The sequence below is a fragment of the Indicator indicator genome, chromosome 17 (genome assembly GCF_027791375.1).
Source record: "Indicator indicator isolate 239-I01 chromosome 17, UM_Iind_1.1, whole genome shotgun sequence".
NCBI classification, from domain to species: Eukaryota; Metazoa; Chordata; class Aves; order Piciformes; family Indicatoridae; genus Indicator; species Indicator indicator.
Genome location: NC_072026.1, coordinates 22686920 through 22705342, shown reverse-complemented (window position 1 = coordinate 22705342; position 18423 = coordinate 22686920). Strand labels below are relative to the sequence as shown.

The 18423-nt window shown below is 51.1% G+C and overlaps 1 protein-coding gene across 4 annotated transcripts in view; it reads left to right on the top strand.

Moving 5' to 3' along the window:
* The window catches only part of MBNL3 (muscleblind like splicing regulator 3), a 77062-nt gene that overhangs the window by 18865 nt on the left and 39774 nt on the right, over positions 1-18423 (top strand). For all 4 annotated transcript variants that reach the window (XM_054388535.1, XM_054388534.1, XM_054388533.1 and 1 more), the window contains exon 2: positions 17854-18018. In XM_054388535.1, the coding sequence (XP_054244510.1) occupies positions 17854-18018 (165 nt within the window). The remainder of the gene's footprint in view (positions 1-17853; positions 18019-18423) is intronic.

The window sequence follows — 18423 nt, the reverse complement described above, 5'->3', positions numbered from 1 at the left end:
GCACGTTCCTTAATATTCCTCCTTTATGGCAGAGAGGTACTTGCAGAAAGGTCTGTGCAGGGATTTCCAGCAGAGCCCTATCAGGAGCCCATCAATCTCTGCTGAAGGGAGGGAGAGCATTTTTTCCAGCTGAGTGTTCAAGTCTTCACTGATGTCGTGGGCACCAGCCCTGCTGCATTCCGGGCTCACTAATGACACTGGAGCTTCTTTGCAGCTACTCCTCTCACGTGGCCCAAGAGGCTGCAGATGTCCTCAGGAAAGGTCACTCTTCCCTGCAGGAGACAAAAAAAAGGTCTCCTAGCCCAATCTGGTATGGACCCTTCTGACCTAAAGTGTTTGCACTGCAGCTGACTCATCCTGACTGTACCCCATCAGATCTTTTTTCACTTGCTTCCCTTTTAGGAAGGGATTGTGTTGTCTCTGAAGGTATCTGGTGTCAGTGGCAGAAGCAGAATAGATGAGGTCAGATGTCTGCCCTCCTGCCTAAGTAAGTTCTGTCACCAAGATTGCTTTCTAATAGAAAACAGCCTTTCAAAGCAAATCATTGCATTCTTCCTCACTTACAAAAGGCTGAGCATCAGGCAGTCTGTGCTGCACTGACGACCGGGACAGGGATAAGCAGCTCAGAGCAGAAGTTGAGGGCAGGGGGTTGGGAAGCAGAGCAGTCATAGGACCAGGGCAGAAAAAGCCCACAGTGGTTTAATCAGCTTGCTTTTTGTGACTGAAGCCTAAATTGGAACAGGCTGCCCAGGAAGGTGGTGGAGTCACTATCCCTAGAGGTGTTCAAGAAATGTGTGGCCATGGCACTTTGGGCCATGGTTTCGTGGCCGTGGTGGGGTTGGGTTGATGGTTGGACTGGATGATCTTAGAGGCCTTTCCCAGCCCCAACAATTCTATGATTCTGTGAAAAAGCAAGCCCATCCTCATGGATATGCTTTAGTTGCTCCTCCCCCCACCAGCTTTTCTCTTGTGCTTGCAAACCTAAATAAGAGAATCTGGCAGTTAATTAAAAAGACCAACTAAAAAAACCCAAGCAAACAAGATGAAAGCACTGCCAGTTCCACTCCAGTGCTCTGCTGGGGCAGATGGACAGACAGATAGACATGCATGCACACACATGACACATTCCTTTCTCAGTTGTTCTGGCACTTAGAGCAGTGGCACTCTTGAGAAGAATTTAGGTCAGGATTTCTGGCAGGGCGAAAGTCGCATCCTGCAGGAGAAAGTGGATACGTCCAGGCAAGGAAGCTGTACAACCTCTTCAGTGTCCTGTTCTACAGCTCCTCTTACAGCAGGGGGAACAGATCTAATCAGTGCCTCTGTGGGCTTAACCTTTCAGTGTCTGAAATCATGGCTTCTGCAAAAAGGACCTGAAAGGGGCCTGCAAGAAAGCTGGAAAGGGTCTCTTGAGAAGGGCTGGGAGCAACAGGACAAGGGGCAACAGCTTTGAGCTGCAAGAGAGTGAGACTGGAGGTTGGGAAGAAATTCTTGAGAGTGAGGGTGGTGAGGTGCTGGCACAGGTTGCCCAGGGAGGTTGTGGATGCCCCCTACCTGGAGGTGTTCAAGGCCAGGTTGCATGAGGCCTTGAGTAACCTGGTCAAGTGGAAGGTATCCCCACCCATGGCAGGGGGTTTGAACGATCTTTAAGGTCCCTTCCAACCTAAATCATTTTATGAAACCATGAAAATGTTTGAGTCCTCATTCCTGGCATTGCACCGAGAAAACTGCTGCTGGGGTCTTTTGGGTTGTTCATCACCCTAGTGACTTGAAATTCTGGGCCTGTAGGTCAGTGTGGAGTGGAGAGTGAGCAGAAAGCCTTCTTGTGCAGGCTGCCTTGCTGTCTGGCAGAGATTTGCTTTGGCTGAGCAAGATTAGGAGTGAGTCTGCACAGACGTGCATGAGCTTGGGTAACAGACCTGGGAAACAGGGGTCTGTAAGGGGTGTTGTAATTAGGATGGGTAGAAGTTTTGCTCTAGCTGAAACTGTTGTAGTAAATCCATCATAAATAACAGGTTTTCAGATGTTGGCACAAAATTTAGCATCTTGTCCCTTAAGGGTGGCTCCCTGCATGGTACTTGTGAGTAGTGCATGTGAACTGCAGTTAAATATGTCTCCCTCTTTGCAGTTTTAGCCCAGAACTATGTTATTGCCAAGTTCTTCTTTTGTCCATAGAGCTGGCAACGTGTTGGCATCCTTGGCATCATGAGCCCATCGTGTCCACCTCCATGGAAAAAGGTCTTGTCCTGTTGCTGCTGCAACTTACCACTGCCCCCTGGGCTCAGCTCTGAACACACATTCACACTGCCTTAACCTCCTTTTCACTTGTGATGGTAGCAAGGATCAGTCACAGATCTGCTTTCTAGTGCCAGGCACCACTTAAAGAGCACTTCTGAAGGTGTTCTCTTAAAAGCAAAATCCCCTCTGTGCCCTCACTCTGCATATGTTCCTGGCTGTAATCACACGTTCAAACAGATCACTTTGCAAAAGCTAACCGAGGTGGAATATTTGCCTAGGGCAAGGCAAGGCTTTCTTTTTGCTTTCTGTTTGTTTTTTTCCCCCTTTGTTTTCCTTCCTTTCTTTCTCTTCAAGCCCTCTTGCCTCCAAGATGAAGGGGGACTGTGATTCAGTGTTGCTTGGCCTGGGTGCCCTCTTTGGAAGCCCGACGTGTGTGAGATGTGTGGTCCTGGCTTACTGTGCTTAGCAGGCTGCAAGAGCTCTCTTGAAGGTGCTTTTTGTATCTGCACCTTTCATCCTCTGGCTAGCAGAAGGTTCATTACACCATGGGTGGAAATCTGAGGCCTGGCACAGACCAGAAAGATTGAGGGTCCTTGTTTGGATGTTAGTGAGAGCACATGGAGCTGATGACACACAGTCAGCCCTTTCTGATGATCTGGTGATTTCTTGGCCAAGCCAGAGCGAAGGGGAGCTGTGCACAAACCTGCATAGCACTGAAAACAAGAGCATGAGGACAAAGTTTGGCTGTTGGGGAAGCTAATTGTAGGCTCAGAGGTACTGCTACAGGAAAAGCTGGCCAGAGGGCTGGCCTCTGATGTGCAGCAAGGAAGAGACAAATGGGAAGCAGTGAAAGGAGCCAAGAAATTAGAGAGGAATGAGAGCAGGAGAGGACCCATCAGGGTGAGGGGCAAAGGGATCTAGCTTTGCTCTCTGCTTCTCTGCTGCTGGATGAATGGTGGCTAAGACGAGGGAGGTATCCTCTGCTTTGGAGCATCAGAGCCCTGGGCTCTGACCCACAGCTGGGAGCAAATCTCAGCTTGCAGTTGCATCACCCTCTGCTGTATCTCCCTGCAGCCACCTCTGTCAGTGCCTTAAGCTCATGCAGGGACTGTTGTCATGTCCTGCTCAGATACCTCTTGGTGTTTCCAGTTGAAGGGTGGAAAGCCAGGGTGGCAGTGCCATGGTGTGCCCCAGCAGGAGTGGTCAGCCTGCTTAGCAGAGCCCAACACCCTTCTCAGCTCAGAGTGCTGTGCTTACACCCTGGCAGCCCCTCAGTAGCTGAAGCACATCCTGTAGAGTTATTTTTTTCCAGACTGAAGATTCTCCCTGGGAATTGCCAGCCCAGATGGAATTACTTTTTTTTTTCTTTTTGTTTTTTTTCTTTTCTTGAAGTTTCTTCATTATTTATTTGCTTTTTAAACCCAGGAATGTGTGTATGCCCACGGAGCTGTTCCTTTCTGAGCAAAGCAACCACACAAATGAAAACTGAGCTTGTCCTCAGAGGGTAAATGGCTATGTTCTGACAAGTGCTGTTCAATATCTTCATCAGTGCCACAGACAGTGAGATTGAGCAGGTTTGCTGATGAGACACCAGCCTGAGTGGTATGGTCAATATGCCAGAGGAACAGGAGGCCATCTAGAGGGATCTGGACAGGCTGGAGAAGTGGCTGAGGAGAACCTCATGAAGTTCAGTATGGCCAAGTGCAAGGTCCTGCACCTGGGTCAGGGCAATCCTCAATACCCATCCAGGCTGGGGGGTGATGAGATTGAGAGCAGCCTTACAGAAAAGGCCTTGGGGGTGCTGGTTGGTGAGAAGCTGGAGAGGAGCCAGCAATGGGCACTGGCAGCACAGAAGGCCAAGGGCAGCCTGGGCTGCATCCAAAGCAGTGTGGGCAGAGCTGGAGAGAGAGGATCCTGCCCCTCTGCTCTGCTCTGCTCTGGGGAGACCTCACCTGCAGGGCTCTGTTGAGATCTGGGGCTCTCAACACAAGGAATACGTAGACCTGGACCTGGAGAGGATCCAGAGGGGGCCACAAAGCTAATCAGAGGGCTGGAGAACCTCTGCTGTGGGGAGTTGGAGTTGGAGTTGTTCAGCGTGGAGAAGAGAAGGCTCCAGGGAGACCTTAGAGCTGCATTTCAGTATCTGAAGGGAACCTATAGGAGGGCTGGGGAGGGACTGTTCAGAAGGGGCTGTGGGGATAGGACGAGGGAGAATGGTTTGAAACTGGAGCAGGGGAGGTGTAGGTTGGACATCAGGAGGAAGTTGTGCACAGTGAGGGTGGTGAGACACTGGCACAGGCTGCCCTGGGATGTGGTTGAGGCCTCATCCCCAGAGACATTCAAGGTGTCAAACTTGATGTGTTGCTGAGCAAGCTGATTTAGTTAGAGACATCCCTGCTCACTGCAGGGGGTTTGGATAAGATGACCTTTGAGGGTCCCTTCCAGCCTGATGCAATCTGAATCAATCCCTGAAAGATCAAAAAACCCCACAAGAATGAAACCCAAAAACCCAACCCAAACCAACCGAAAAAAAAAAACCTAAGTAAAACCCCCAAAATCCCCAACCTCCAGCAAACAGAAAACAACCAAGAAACAGGAAAAAAAAAAACCCAACCCCCTCAGCCCCAGCTACCCACACATCTCCTTCTATTTGCAGTTTGATTTTGCTCTCTAAAAAAGCATTCTCTAAATGGCAAATGAGGTTTTCTGAGCCTGGCTTTGCCCTGCACAGGCCAGGAGGGAGGTTTTGGGTCAGACACTTGGTTATCAGTCTCTGTGCTTCCCTGTTTGCCTTCTCCCTTGTGTAAACTGCAGGAGCCAGACTGCAGGAGCTGGTCACACGTCCACTATTTGTATTCATGAGCACAGTGCTTTAACATTTGTTCTCCTGGGCTTTAATGTACTTTGCTTGCTTCTGCCTACGTGTGGTTTGCCTGCTGCAATCCTAATATTCAGCAGACACTCTAGGTAGAAGAAGGTCAGAAGCATCAACTTTCCATATGACCTTGACAGATTCAATCAGCTGGGGAAAGTTGTAGAATTGGATTATGGGATTTGCACTGAAAAAGTGGTTTAAGGGACCAAGGGAAGCTACACTTGGTGTTTTCAAAAGCTAGCCTGGTGTCATAGCAGTGAGGAAGGACAGAACTGAAGGAGATGGAAGGTGGAAGACATATTAGAAGCTTGATTCTGGTTGTTTTTCTGTAGGTGTTTTGGTTTTCGTACAGGACTTGTGCAATATTGTTCAGAGCCCAGGGTGGTTTTATCTAAGTTATTACAGAAGAAAAATCAATGGCATGTTGGTGTTCCTGTCTTCCAGGTAGAATTGATTTCTTTCCTTACAAATAGTCCCACACTGAAACGTTCACCCACAGGAATTGCAGGATGTCACCTGCTTTGTGTCCCCACATGCAGCAATCCCAGGGCTAACCATGCTCCTCAAGGTGATCTCTTTACCAGGACACTAAATCCCTGCCTTCCTAAGTTGCCTGTGCAGGGCTGTGCCCGGGGAGGGCTGTACAAGTTTATTTCAGTTGGGCAGAGCTTGTATTTGATAGAGATTTGGTACTGTATTTAAAAAAAAAAAAAAAAAACAAACAAAAAGAAGAGAAATTGTTGTGGTTTTAACATTCCTGAAACTGGAAGAGTAATGGAATAATACTTGGAAGACATTAAAAATTATCAGCTGAGAGCTTTAACTTGAGGAGGGGAGATTTAAACTGGAGATCAGGAAGAAATTCTTTAGAGTGTGGGTGGTGAGACACTGGAACAGGCTGCCCAGGGAGGTTGTGGATGTCCCTGGAGGTGTTCAAGACCAGGCTGGATTGGGATGTGAGCAACCTGGGCTAGTGGAAGATGTCCCTGCCCATGGCAGGGTGGGTGGAACTAGATGATCTCAAATATTGTGTCCAGTTCTGGGCCCCTCAGTTCAGGAAGGAGCTCAGGGAACTGCTTGAGAGAGTCCATCCCAGAGCCCCAGAGCTGCTGCAGGCAGTGGAACATCTCCTGTGAGGCCAGGCTGAGGCAGCTGGGGCTTGGAGCAGAGGAGCCTGAGGGCTGCCCTCATGGCTGGGGATAAAGATGTGCAGGGCTGGAGTCAGGCTCTGCTCAGGGATGGCCAAGGACAGCACAAGGGGCACTGGGGGCAAGCTGGAGCAGAGGAGGTGCCAGGGGAACAGGAGGGAAAACTTTGTCCTGTGAGGGTGACAAATCACTGGAGCAGGCTGCCCAGAGAGGTTGTGGAGTCTCCTGCTCTGGAGCCTTTCAAAAGCCCTCCTGGATGTGTTCTGTGTGCCCTGCCCTGGGTGAGGCTGCTCTGGCAAGGGGCTTGGACTGGATGAGCTTTCAAGGTCCCTTCCAACTCCTACCATTCTGTGATTTTGTGAGCTTTAAGGTCCCTTCCAAGGCAAACCACTCTATGAATCTGTGATACTTCTGGTTTAGACTCTTTTCAGCTAGGTGCTGGTGAGCAGCCTGCTGGGGTTCACCAAATGTAGCCTCATCAAAGTGTTATCAGTGGAGACGAAAAGAGCTCAGCTCAAGTCTTTATTCCTCTCTTTAGTGGCACTGGGAATGCTGTTCACTGCAAGTTGTAATCTCTCAGATAAAGATGTTTTTCTGCTCTGTGGCTCTACAGCTTGTAAAAAAAAAATCTGCTTGAGCAGTGCCACACTCTTTTAACATCTACTTCTTGGACTTGGTAAACACCGGCCACTGCTTGGAGCAAGTGAAAAACGTTTCACAACCCAAAAAGATGTTAAAATCAATACACGTTTTTCATTGAGCATAACAGAGCATACCATTGACCTGAAAGAAGAGAGCTTGGCAGGAGAACAGAGCTGGAAAGAGTTGTCAAGATGTAAAAATATAATGAAGGAGCTACAGGGCTTTTCCCCAACAAAATAACTGCTGCGAACTTGTAAGAACCTTCCAGTCTAACAAGCAGCTTGGAAGGGAGAGTGCTGCGTGAGAGCAGGAGGACAGCCACGACCTCTTTGTGCCCTCCTAGGGACATTCAGCAGAACATTGCTGCATTCAGCAATGTGCAGAAGTAAAACTTCACTCACAGCAGCTCTCAGCTCCCCTAATTGCCAGGTAAATGAGGATTTGGGAGTCTAGGCTGGTGCCTGTGGCAGCTGAGAGTCCATTGCAATGCAGTAGTTTCACGTCCTCCCCCGCCTCGTGCCCCCCCAACCCTGCTTCTAATTAAAAGCTTACAAAAACAGGGGGTGCTGGTACTTGTTTAAACACTTGAGCTCCATGCTAACAAACCATCCTTTCTGTCTGGAGCTGGATTTACCTGCTGAGTGCAGTGGTTTGAAGTTCTTGGCAATAGCTGTGGGGAGCTGTCAGTGCTTAAGGTGATACCAGAAAGGGAGAGGATGATGCAGTAGCGCTGCTGTCTCTGCTTTGTTTTTCTCTGCTGCTCTGGTTTGAGCTGTGTAACAAAAACAAGCCTGACAAACGTTTTGAGGCTGCAGGCTTGGGAGGCGAGTCCTAGATAAGCATGTTTGAATCCCAGCAGAGTGCAGCTGATGTTGAGGAGCCCCCTGCCGAAGTGCTCTGCTGGTTTATGCACGCTGTTTGAAAGGCCCTGCATCTGCAGTAGGATTTGGCCATGCTGTCCATCTTGTTTGTTCACAGGATCTGCTTCTGATGGCTGTCTCTCACCCTGGTGTGAGTGGAGCAACCTTCTGCACTCACTAGACTTTTGGGTTTTTAATATATTGGTGACACTTGTTCAGCTGCTAAACTCTGCCACGTGATGGGAAGCATCTCACCTGCTTGAAGGGAGTGTTCCTCACATAATGCCTTTGGGTGGTGACCTGTCCACTTCTACGATAGATAGATCATAGAGTCACAGACTGCTTTGGGTTGGAAGGGACCCAAGAAAGGCATCTTTAGATCATCAAGTGCCAACCACCCTGCCATGGGCAGGGACACCTCCCACCAGCCCAGCTTCATCCAGCCTGGCCTTGAACACCTCCAGGGAGGGGGCATCAACAGCCTCCCTGGGCAACCTGTGCCAGAGTCCCACCACCCCCACTGTCAAGAATTCCTTTATAATCTTCAATCTCCCCTCTTCCATCTCCAATCCATTGTCCCTCATCCTGTCACTCCCAGCCCTTGTCAAAAGTCCTTCCCAGCTCTCCTTCATGTACTGCAAGGCTGCTCTAAGGTCTCCCTGGAGTCTTCTTTTCTCCAGGCTAAAGAACCTCAACTTTCATCCTGTCCAAAACCTGACCAAAGCTCCATCAGCCTGGCCATGTGTGACAGCAGGTGAGTGTCTGGTGGTTAGGGGCAGCTTGATTTCCAGTCCTGGGATGAAAGAGAAGGCTTTGATACAGCATATTCCTCTGAGCCAGTGGTAACAGGGGCACAGCCTCTGGTTTGTGGCTGTGATAGAGGTTGGCTTTCATAGGCAGAGGCCAGAATGACAGGAGATGGAGGTGCTGAGAAGTTTCTAGCAGTGTTTGTTCATCTGTCCTCTCAGCTGGCTGCTGACAGCTTCATCTGGACTCGAATGCATTTGCAAAAATGATGCTGATGTTTTTTTTCCTCCTGTCCTTCCTTCTGTCTCCCTGCAAAGCAAAAATATCCCAGCAGAGCAGTCACGTGGGTGAGACAGGGAGGCTGAAGAGCAGCTCTGATCTCCTACAACCAGGAATTTGGGTTCTGCTTCCTATTCCCTCTGCATTTTTCTGACCTGTTGGACATGCAGTAAGTTAGAGCCTACCTGAAGTGGTTGTGTTTCTTTGACCTGCATTTTTTTTTTTAAGCAGAGCAATACGACTTTCTTTTTTTTTAAGCCCAAACACCTTCAGTTACTTGGTTAGCCTCCCAGGGCTCTGCCCCACAGCTTTCAGGAGAGAACTGGGCAGACTGGCACTGTGCAGAGGGTATCAGCCTCCTTTCAGCAGGGTGAATACTGCATGTCTGCCTGGTTTGCTCCAAGAGCTTCTCCTAGCTGCTTTGCACTTGCACACACCACTGAGCTTTGCTTTGAGCTCTCAGTTCAAAGGGACCCAGAACTCTTGTCGTAGCTGCCAAATGTCACCTGCTTTCATTTGAAATCATGCAGAGCATCGAGGTGCACTCATTTCAGTCAAAATCAAGTCCAGGCTTGCTCAGAAAGGGCTTAACCTGACATTCATTGAACCCAGGAAATTCAGCTGCTGTTTCTGTGACAAGCTGGGGCTGCCTCGACAGTGCTGGGAGTGTTGGTAGCCCTGGGAGCTTCAATAGATACTCAGGTTTTTCCCTGAAGCCTTGTGGAAAGGCAGCTCTGGCTCTTGTCCTCTGTACCCCAACAAAAGACATCTCCCTGCCCTCCTGAGCAGCCCTGGGTTTGGAGCTGCCATGCTGCTGCTGCAGCTCAGGGCATCATTCAGAGCAGCATAAAATCTGAAGAGGTTTCTCAAGCGACTGCAGGGGAGCTGAATTGGGCCAAAATAACCCTGGGGGAGAGGGGGGGTGTTCAGCAATCTTCATAGATTCATAGAATGGTTTGGGTTGGAAGGGATGTTCAAGATCATCCAGTTCCAACCCCCTGCCATGGGCAGGGACACCTCCCACCAGCCCAGCTTGCTCAAGGCCTCATCCAGCCTGGCCTGGAACACCTCCAGGGAGGAGGCAGCCACAGCCTCCCTGGGCAACCTGTGCCAGTGTCTCACCACCCTCACTCTAAAGAATTTCTTACTAATCTTCAGTCTCAATCTCCCCTCTCCCAGCTCAAAGCCATTGTCCCTCATCCTGGCACTCCCAGCCCTTGCCAAAAGTCCCTCCCCAGCTCTCCTGGAGCCCCTTCAGGTAATGGAAGGTTGCTCTGAGGTCTCCCTGGAGCCTTCTCTTCTCCAGGCTGAACAGCCCCAACTCCCTCAGCCTGTCCCCACAGGGGAGCTTCTCCAGCCTCTGATCATCTTGGTGGCCTTCTCTGGATCCTCTCCAGCAGCTCCAGGTCCTTCTTGTGCTGTGGGCCCCAGAAGTGGAGGCAGTGCTGCAGGTGGGGTGTGAGCAGAGCAGAGCAGAGGGGCAGAATCCCCTCCCTGAGCTGCTGCTCTCCCTGCTCTGGATGCAGCCCTGGGCTGGCAGTGCTCATTATCAGCTCATGCTGATGTTGCCTTCCCACAGAGTTATTTTGGGGTGTGGAAATCTGCTGCTTGGTGCAGGGCAGGATCGTGCAGACAGGCTGTGCTTTAGTGCCTGGCTTTGTCCAAAACATGGAAATCCCTTTCCTGCCTTGGTCTCTTTTCATTCTCTTTGCTGTCAGTCATTGCACATGTCATCAGTGTCTGTGGAAAAGGCAGCACAGTCAGGGCACAAGCCTACAGTGTGTGAAAAGCTTTAAGATTTTCTCAGGAGAGCTGCTGGTGATTGACAGGACATGGAGAGCACTCAGTGAAAGCACAAACGCTGCTCTGGAGCTCCTCACTGGCACCTGGCATTCAGGAGACCAAACCAAACAGCATTCCTGCTGCAAAGGTGAGCAGGCCCTGGGCTGCTGCTGGCAGCATGGCTCCTGCAGCACAGCTCAGCCACTTCAGCTGCCAGGGAGAGGAGAATTTGTGCAGCATGCTCAGGGGAGCATTAGCCATGAGACAAGAATTTCTCCATGGGTCAGCAATGTGGCCTTGCAGCCAAGAAGGCTGATGGGATCCTGGGAGGCATTCAGAGGAGTGTGTCCAGCAGATCCAGGGAGGTTTTCCTCCCCTCTACTCTGACCTGGTGAGTCTTCACCTGGAATACTGCATCTAATCCTGGGCTCCCCAGTTCAAGAGGGACAGGGATCTGCTGGAGAGAGTCCAAGGGCAGGGCTCCAAGGATGCTGAAGGAACTGGAGCACTGCCTGGGGAGGAGAGGCTGAGAGCCCTGGCGGTGTTTAGTCTGCAGAGGAGAAGGCTGAGAGGGATCTGATCAATGTCTATCAATAGCTGAGGGCTGGGGGTTAGGAAGGAAGGGACAGGGACAGGCTCTGCTCACTTGTGTCCTGTGATAGGACAAGGGGCAATGGATGGAAATTACAGCACAGGAGGTTCCACCTCAACACGAAGAAGAATTTTACTGCAAGGGTCCCAGACCACTGGAACAGGCTCCCCAGAGAGGTTGTAGAGTCTCCTCTGGAGACTTTCAAGCCCCATCTGGATGTGTTCCTGTACAACTTGTGCTAGATTCTGTGGTCCTGCTCTGGCAGGGAGGTTGGCTCCAAGATCTCCAGAAGTCCCTTCCAACCCCTAACATTCTGAGCTCCTGTGATCGATCCAGCCTGGTGCAGCACCCAGCGTGCTCTTATTTGCATACCCCTGGGCAAGGGGTTAGGTGCTAAGGTGCAGCCCAGCAGACTCCCAGCAGGCAGGGGTAGTGCAGGTTTTCCTGCTGGAGCTGAGTGTGCTGCACTTGGAGCAGCTGGCTCTGTTGCACTGCAAGCTGCTGTCACATTAGCAAGTGTCAGATGCCAGCCACTTACTGTATGTGCCATCACAGCATGACTGCAGTTGGCAACACAGTCAATCACATGCCAGCAGCCTACTGTAAGGGTGGGGGAGTGTGTGGGAAGGAAGGGGGAGAAGCTGCTCTTATAAAAATCTTTTTAATGATTTTTAATAGTCCTTTTTCAAGCCTGGGGAAGTGCAGGCCATATGTTTTTCCCTCCTGGCTGCAGTTGGCAAAGGAGGTGATGAATTTGGTCCTTCAGACTCCTTCCATTTTGTGAGGAGCCAGCAAATGCAGCTATATTTAGCACGTTACCAAGGCCAGCAGCAGAGTCTGTTGCTGGGTGGTGATTCCCTGGCTGCAGGCTTGCGTGCCACCCGGGACGGGGTGGGAATGTGCCTTCCTCCTGCTGAATTAACAGCACAAACTCCTCCACTTACAACAGGATGGCTGCACTGCTCCCAGGGGGCTCGGCATGCTGCTCATCAACACAGGTTGCTCAGGGAGGTGGCTGGGGGGCCCTTCCCTGGAGATATTCAAGGTGTGAGGCTCAACAGGGCTCTGGGCAACCTGATCTAGATGAGGATGTCCCTGCTGACTGCAGAGGGGGTTGGACTGGATGACTTTTGGAAGTCCTTTCAAACCCAGCCCATTCAGTGATTTTACAGGTCAGTCTGTGAGCACCATGCCCTTTCCAACAGATGAAGTTACCCACTCCAGGTGCTGGGATGGGACTTTGTGGTGCAACACTCAGCTTGGAGAATGTCTCTGTGCAGGGCACTGGAGCTGTCCTGTGTCCTTTGTGGAGCACTTGATGTGTTGCTCATCACTGCAGCAGAACTGCCACTTTTTAGCATCAAAGTGCTGCCCTGAAACGCAGGGGCCTGACTCCTGCTGTATTTTCTAGTTCTGTGTTCCTAGGCCACCCAGGTGTAAAACGGTGTTGTCCTCATTTGTCCCCAGCCCAGTATCCACACAGCAGATTTGCTCCCAGTGCCCTGTTGTTTTCCCTGCTGTGTTGCAGCTGGTACTGAGAAGTGAATAATGGCAGTTCCTTTGTCCTTCTGGCGGCTTTTGTGGAGCTGAAATTGATCTTGAAGAGCCTGCCTGTTGCTGAGGAGTGCTGAGAGCTGTGGGCGTGTGATGGAAGTGCCAAAGGAGGGATCCCCCCTGGCAGTGCTGGAGTTCAGAGGATGCTAGAGCTGCTCATCACTTTAGAGACAGACATCTTGGAAGTTGTTTCATAGCTGTGGATGTCTAAACTGGGAACGTTTGCTGTCAGTGAGTCCCATCTGCAGTTCCTAAAATGCATTGCCTTGAAAGAATGAAGAGCCTGCTGTGGTGGTGGGGGGGCAGCCTGGCTCAGCTGTGGCTTCTCTGGGTGGCCAGCAGGAGCAGGGCAGTGATTCTGCCCCTCTGCTCAGTACTGGGGAGGCTACACTGTGGATAATGGGTTCAGTTTTGGGGTTCTCATTACAGGAAGGACACTGAGGGGCTGGAGCGTGGCCAGAGAAGGACAACCAAGCTGGGGAAGGGTCTGGAGAAGAGGGCTGGGGAGGAGCAGCTGAGGGAACTGGGGGTGTTTAGTCTGGAGAAGGAGAGACCATGGAGGGGCCTCATTGCTCTTTACAGCTCCCTGAAAGGAGGTTGCAGTGAGGGGAGGGCTGGTCTCTTCTGCCTTGTAACAAGTGATAAGATGAGAAGAAATGGCTTCAAGTTACCCTAGGGGAAGTTTAGGTTGGATATTAGGAACAGTTCCTTTATGGAATGAGTGATCAGGGATTGGAGCAGGCTGCCCAGGGAGGTGGTGGAGTCCCCATCCCTGGAGGTGTTCAAGAAATGTGTGGCCATGGCACTTGGGGCCATGGTTTAGTGGCCATGGTGGTGCTGGGTTGATGGTTGGACTGGATGATCTTAGAGGCCTTTTCCAGCCCAAATAATTCTCTGATTCTAACTGGTTCTGGTGAAACACAGAGCATGGTGGTGCTCAGGACCAAAATGCTGGTGAGGAGGAGCCAGACTGAAGGCATGGTGCTGAATCAGAATGCAGTGGTGATTCATGCAGCCTTCCTGGAGCCCTAGAAGGCTTGAGTGCCAGTGGTGCTGCACTTCACAGCCTTGGCTTTGCAGCAAATCCCTGTCCTGGTTGAAACCAGGAGCACTCCATCTGGGCACTGTGTGCTGCTCCTGAGGACTAAGGCCTTGTGCTGTAGTGGTGGGATTTATGCTGGTGATAAAAACATCCTGTTTGTAGAACACCTTGGCTGGAATTAAACAGACTCTGGTTTGAGCAAAATTAGGACAAGGCTTCCTACCATGCTGGGGTCACCTCTATCAATGACACACAAGGCTTCAGTTGGGACAGCAAAACCCTTTTCAGGTTGGAGAAGGCTCCATAAGTGCTTTTTACAAAACCCCAGTAGCTTTTTTTTTTTTTTTTTCCCCCAATTTCTCCATTCCTGCAGTGCAGAAATATCTGCATAGCTTTATTCCACATTTGGTAGAAATGAAGTGTTTTCCCAAGCCAAAACACTTGGGCCAAGCTTCAGCCAGGAGGAATTTCTAATGTCGATGTCCAAACCCTCCAAGGCAGGGGCTTGGAATTGAGCAGCTGCCTGACCATCAACAACTACTGCTCTGTGGGGTCTGCAGAGTTAGATAATGGTTGGACTCAGTGATCTTCGAGGTTTTCTCCAACCAAAGCAATCCTATGGTTCTGTGGTCAATGATTCTATGATCCCTGCCCTCTCCCTGGAGGTGTTCCAGGCCAGGCTGGATGAGGCCTGGTCTAGTGGGAGGTGTCCCTGCTCATGGCAGGGGATTTGGAAGTGGATGATCTTGAAGGTCCCTTCCAACCCAGGAATCTGAGCAGCCCCACAGAAGCTGAGGAGGTAGGATGCTGCAGGTGTGCTCTGAGCTCGAATGCTGGACTTTTCTTTTAGTTCTCAGGTGATGAGAAGGATTCTAGAGGGACCTGGTCCCATGCAGCTGGAAAGATGCCATAGGAAGGATCACCTAAAGCTAGCTGGTGCTGCTGATGCTCCTCCTTCCAGATTAATGCTTGTGGTAGTGCAAGGGCATCTGAGCACCACCAGCTGTTTCCTGGTGCCATTTTACCCTCACCTTACACAGACATAAGAAAGCCTCTGGTGATGAGGATTCCTGCCTTTGGGGCCTGTCAGCAAGTCACTTGCTGGGCATCAGGGGGCTGTTGCATTGCTGAGAAGCCAAAACAAGGGCATTTAAAAGCTTCCTTCTTCTTGGGTTGTTGGGAGCTACTGGGCTCTTCTAGGAGCAGGGCAGAGAATTTCATTCTGCACAGGCAGGTTGCTGAAGTTTGGGAGTGGCTTTTTTCTTCTCCCATGAGTTCAGTCCATCACTTCTGGCATTTGAGGATTTGTCCATAAATAACAGAAAGGAGCCAGGAGTTTTGGAGCAGGTAAGAGCCTGTTTCTCCTGAGACTCCATTACAGAGATCCTTTCATGCTGCAGTTGCATTTTGCAGCCCTCTTCCCAGGGAAGCTGTTAACCCCCACCAGGAATAGGTCCAGAGGAAAGCACACCTAAAGCTTGGCTGCCCTACAGTGACCTGCCCCTCTTCATGGCAAGTCAAGGAGCCTGACTGGGGCTTCAAAAGCAGCCCCTGCAGTGCATCACAGTGTTGGCTGTCTGCAGTGGTGGTCACACCAGGATGGTTGTACCAGGCCTGCCTGCTCTCTACAGCTACCTGAAGGGAGATTGGAGTGAGGTGGAGATTGGTCTCCTAAATGACAAGTGATAGAACAAGAGGGAGTGGCCTTAAGAGGTGCACCAGGATAGGTTTAGGCTGGACATTAGGAAAACAGTTTTTCACTGCAGGAGTGGTGAGGCATTGGAACAGGCTGTCCAGGGAGGTGGTGGACTCCCCATCCCTGGAGGTGTTCAGGAAAGGTGGGGACCTGCCACTTGGGGACATGGTTTAGTGGCCATGGTGATGTTAGGCTGATGGTTTAGTGGTAGACTTGGCAGAGTGGGGTTAATGGTTGAATGATCTTGAAGGGCTTTTTCAACCTAAATGACTCAGTGTCCCCAAGGGAGCATTCTGGATGCAGGCAGCAGCCCATCCCAGGGGGTTTCCCTCCTGTCCAAGCCTTGGGTGTGGTGCTGTGTGTAACAAGCGTACTCCTGTGGGCTTGGGGTTACAGCTCCAGTGCTTGTGATCCTGCTAAACAGGAGCAGGGACATGGAGTCACCTCCTGTGCCCCCTTTTTGAAAGCAAACTTAATTACACCGAGGCTGAGAACTGGCTGCCCAGCCCTCTGCAGGAGTGACTGGGATGAGCTGCCCCTAAAGGATGCTTCTGCTGGCTGCAGGAACAGTTATTAGTTACCTGTCATGGAGCAGCTCCGCGGCCCTCAGGCCTGGCTTTATTTTAATGGGCTTTCAAGAGCTCCAAAGAAATAATTCCTGGGGGGGGGGGGGGGGGGGGGGGGGAAGTGACCATTTTGGTGTAAAACTTATTTATAAAACTTAGAAATAAATTGCATTAAAAATAAATATCTTGGATTCTGAATGGCTCTGTTTGCTGAGGAGGAGATACACAGGGAAAAGGGGGGGGGGGGTGGGAGGGGAGAAACCCTGTTTTTCATGACTAATTTGATTTTTGTGACAGTGTTTGTTACCATTTTTCTGTAGTCAGTGGGCTGTTGGTATTTCTCTTCCTGTGGTTAGGTGCAAACACTGTTAAAGCAAGGTGCAGTTTGTGGATGCTTTTCATCACAAAGTGATGGTCTCAGTTCAGGTGATCTGTGATTCCTTATCATAGACTCATAGAATGGTTTGGGTTGGAAGGGATGTTCAAGATCATCCAGTTCCAACTGCCCTGCCATGGGCAGGGACACCTCCCACCAGCCCAGCTTGCTCAAGGCCTCATCTAGCCTGGCCTTGAACACCTCCAGGGACTGTAAAGAATTTCTCCCCAGTCTCCAGTCTAAATCTGCCTTCCTCAAGCTTCAATCCATCCCCTCTCATCCTGTCACCCCCAGCTCTCCTGGAGCCCCCTTTAGGTACTGGAAGGCTGCTCTAAGTTCTCCCTGGAGTCTTCTCCAGGGTGAAACCCTCCAATTGTCCCAGCCTGTCCCCAGAGGGGACTCTCTCCAGCCCTTTGTTCATCAGCTCCATGTCCTTCCTGTGTTGAGGGCTCCAGAGCTGGATGCAGTACTCCATGAGGTCTCACGAGAGCAGAACAGAATGGCAGAATCAACTTTTTCCATCTGCTGGTGCAGGAGAAGTCATGTTCCTTTTCACCTAAATATTGCCCTGCAGAAGAGCAGGCACAGAAGAGGCACAGTAGCTACCAACCTGCCTGGGTGGAGCCGGTGCTGTTGTTACAGTAACATAAACAACCCTTAATTAAACTATCCAGCTGCCCTCAGCCTTATATGGACTAAGGCTCGGCACAGAGTGGCTGAGAGCAGCCAGGCAGAGAGGGACCAGGGGGTACTGGTTGACAGTAGGCTGGACAGGAGCCAGCAGTGTGCCCAGGTGGCCAAGAAGGCCAATGGCATCCTGGCCTGCATCAGCAATAGTGTGGGCAGCAGGAGCAGGGAAGTCATCCTGCCCTGTGCTCAGCACTGCTCAGGCCACACCTTGAGTGCTGTGTCCAGTTCTGGGTTCCTCAGTTCAAGAAAGATGTTGAGTTGCTTGAACGTGTCCAGAGAAGGGCAAGAAGGCTGGGGAGGGGTCTGGAGCACAGCCCTGTGAGGAGAGGCTGAGGGAGCTGGGGGTGTTCAGCCTGGAGAAGAGGAGGCTCAGGGCAGACCTCATTGCTCTCTACAACTCCCTGAAGGGAGGCTGTAGCCAGGTGGGGGTTGGGCTCCTCTCCCAGGCACCAGTGACAGAAGGAGAGGACACAGTCTCAAGCTCTGCAGGGGAGGTTTGGCCTGGGTGTGAGGAAGAAATTCTTCCCTGAAAGAGAGATTGGCCATTGGAATGTGCTGCCCAGGGAGGTGGTGGGGTCGACATCCCTGGAAGTGTGTAAGAGGGAACTGGATGAGGCACTCAGTGCCATGGTTCAGTTGATCAGATGCTGCTAGGTGCTTGGTTGGACTTGATGATCTCTGAGGTCTTTTCCAACCTGGTTGACTCTGTGACTCTGTGTGCTGTTTCCTCCCAGGTTTCATTTGTTTCTTTGTGTTTGATTCTTTTCAGGGCCGGTGTACCCGAGAGAACTGCAAATATCTCCATCCTCCCCCACACTTAAAAACACAGCTGGAGATCAACGGCCGCAACAACCTGATCCAGCAGAAGACAGCCGCAGCCATGTTCGCCCAGCAGATGCAGTTCATGCTCCCGGGCGCACAGCTACAGCCAATTGTGAGTGGCAGCAACACCTCGGGGCCAGCCCAGCATGGCGCATGATGAGGTTGAGAGCAGCCCTGCAGGAAAGGACTCTGGGGTGCTAGTGGGGGGGAGAAGCTGGACAGGAGCCAGCAATGGGCACTGGCAGCACAGAAGGCCAAGGGCAGCCTGGGCTGCATCCAAAGCAGTGTGGGCAGAGCTGGAGAGAGAGGATCCTGCCCCTCTGCCCTGCTCTGGGGAGACCTCACCTGCAGGGCTGTGTCCAGCTGTGGGACCCCAACATAAGAGAGAGAGGGACCTGCTGGAGCAGGTCCAAAGGAGACCACAAAAGTGGAGCATCTCTGCTATGGGAGAGTTGGGGCTGTTCAGCCTGGAGAAGAGAAGGCTTCAGGGAGACCTTAGAGCTGCATTTAAATATCT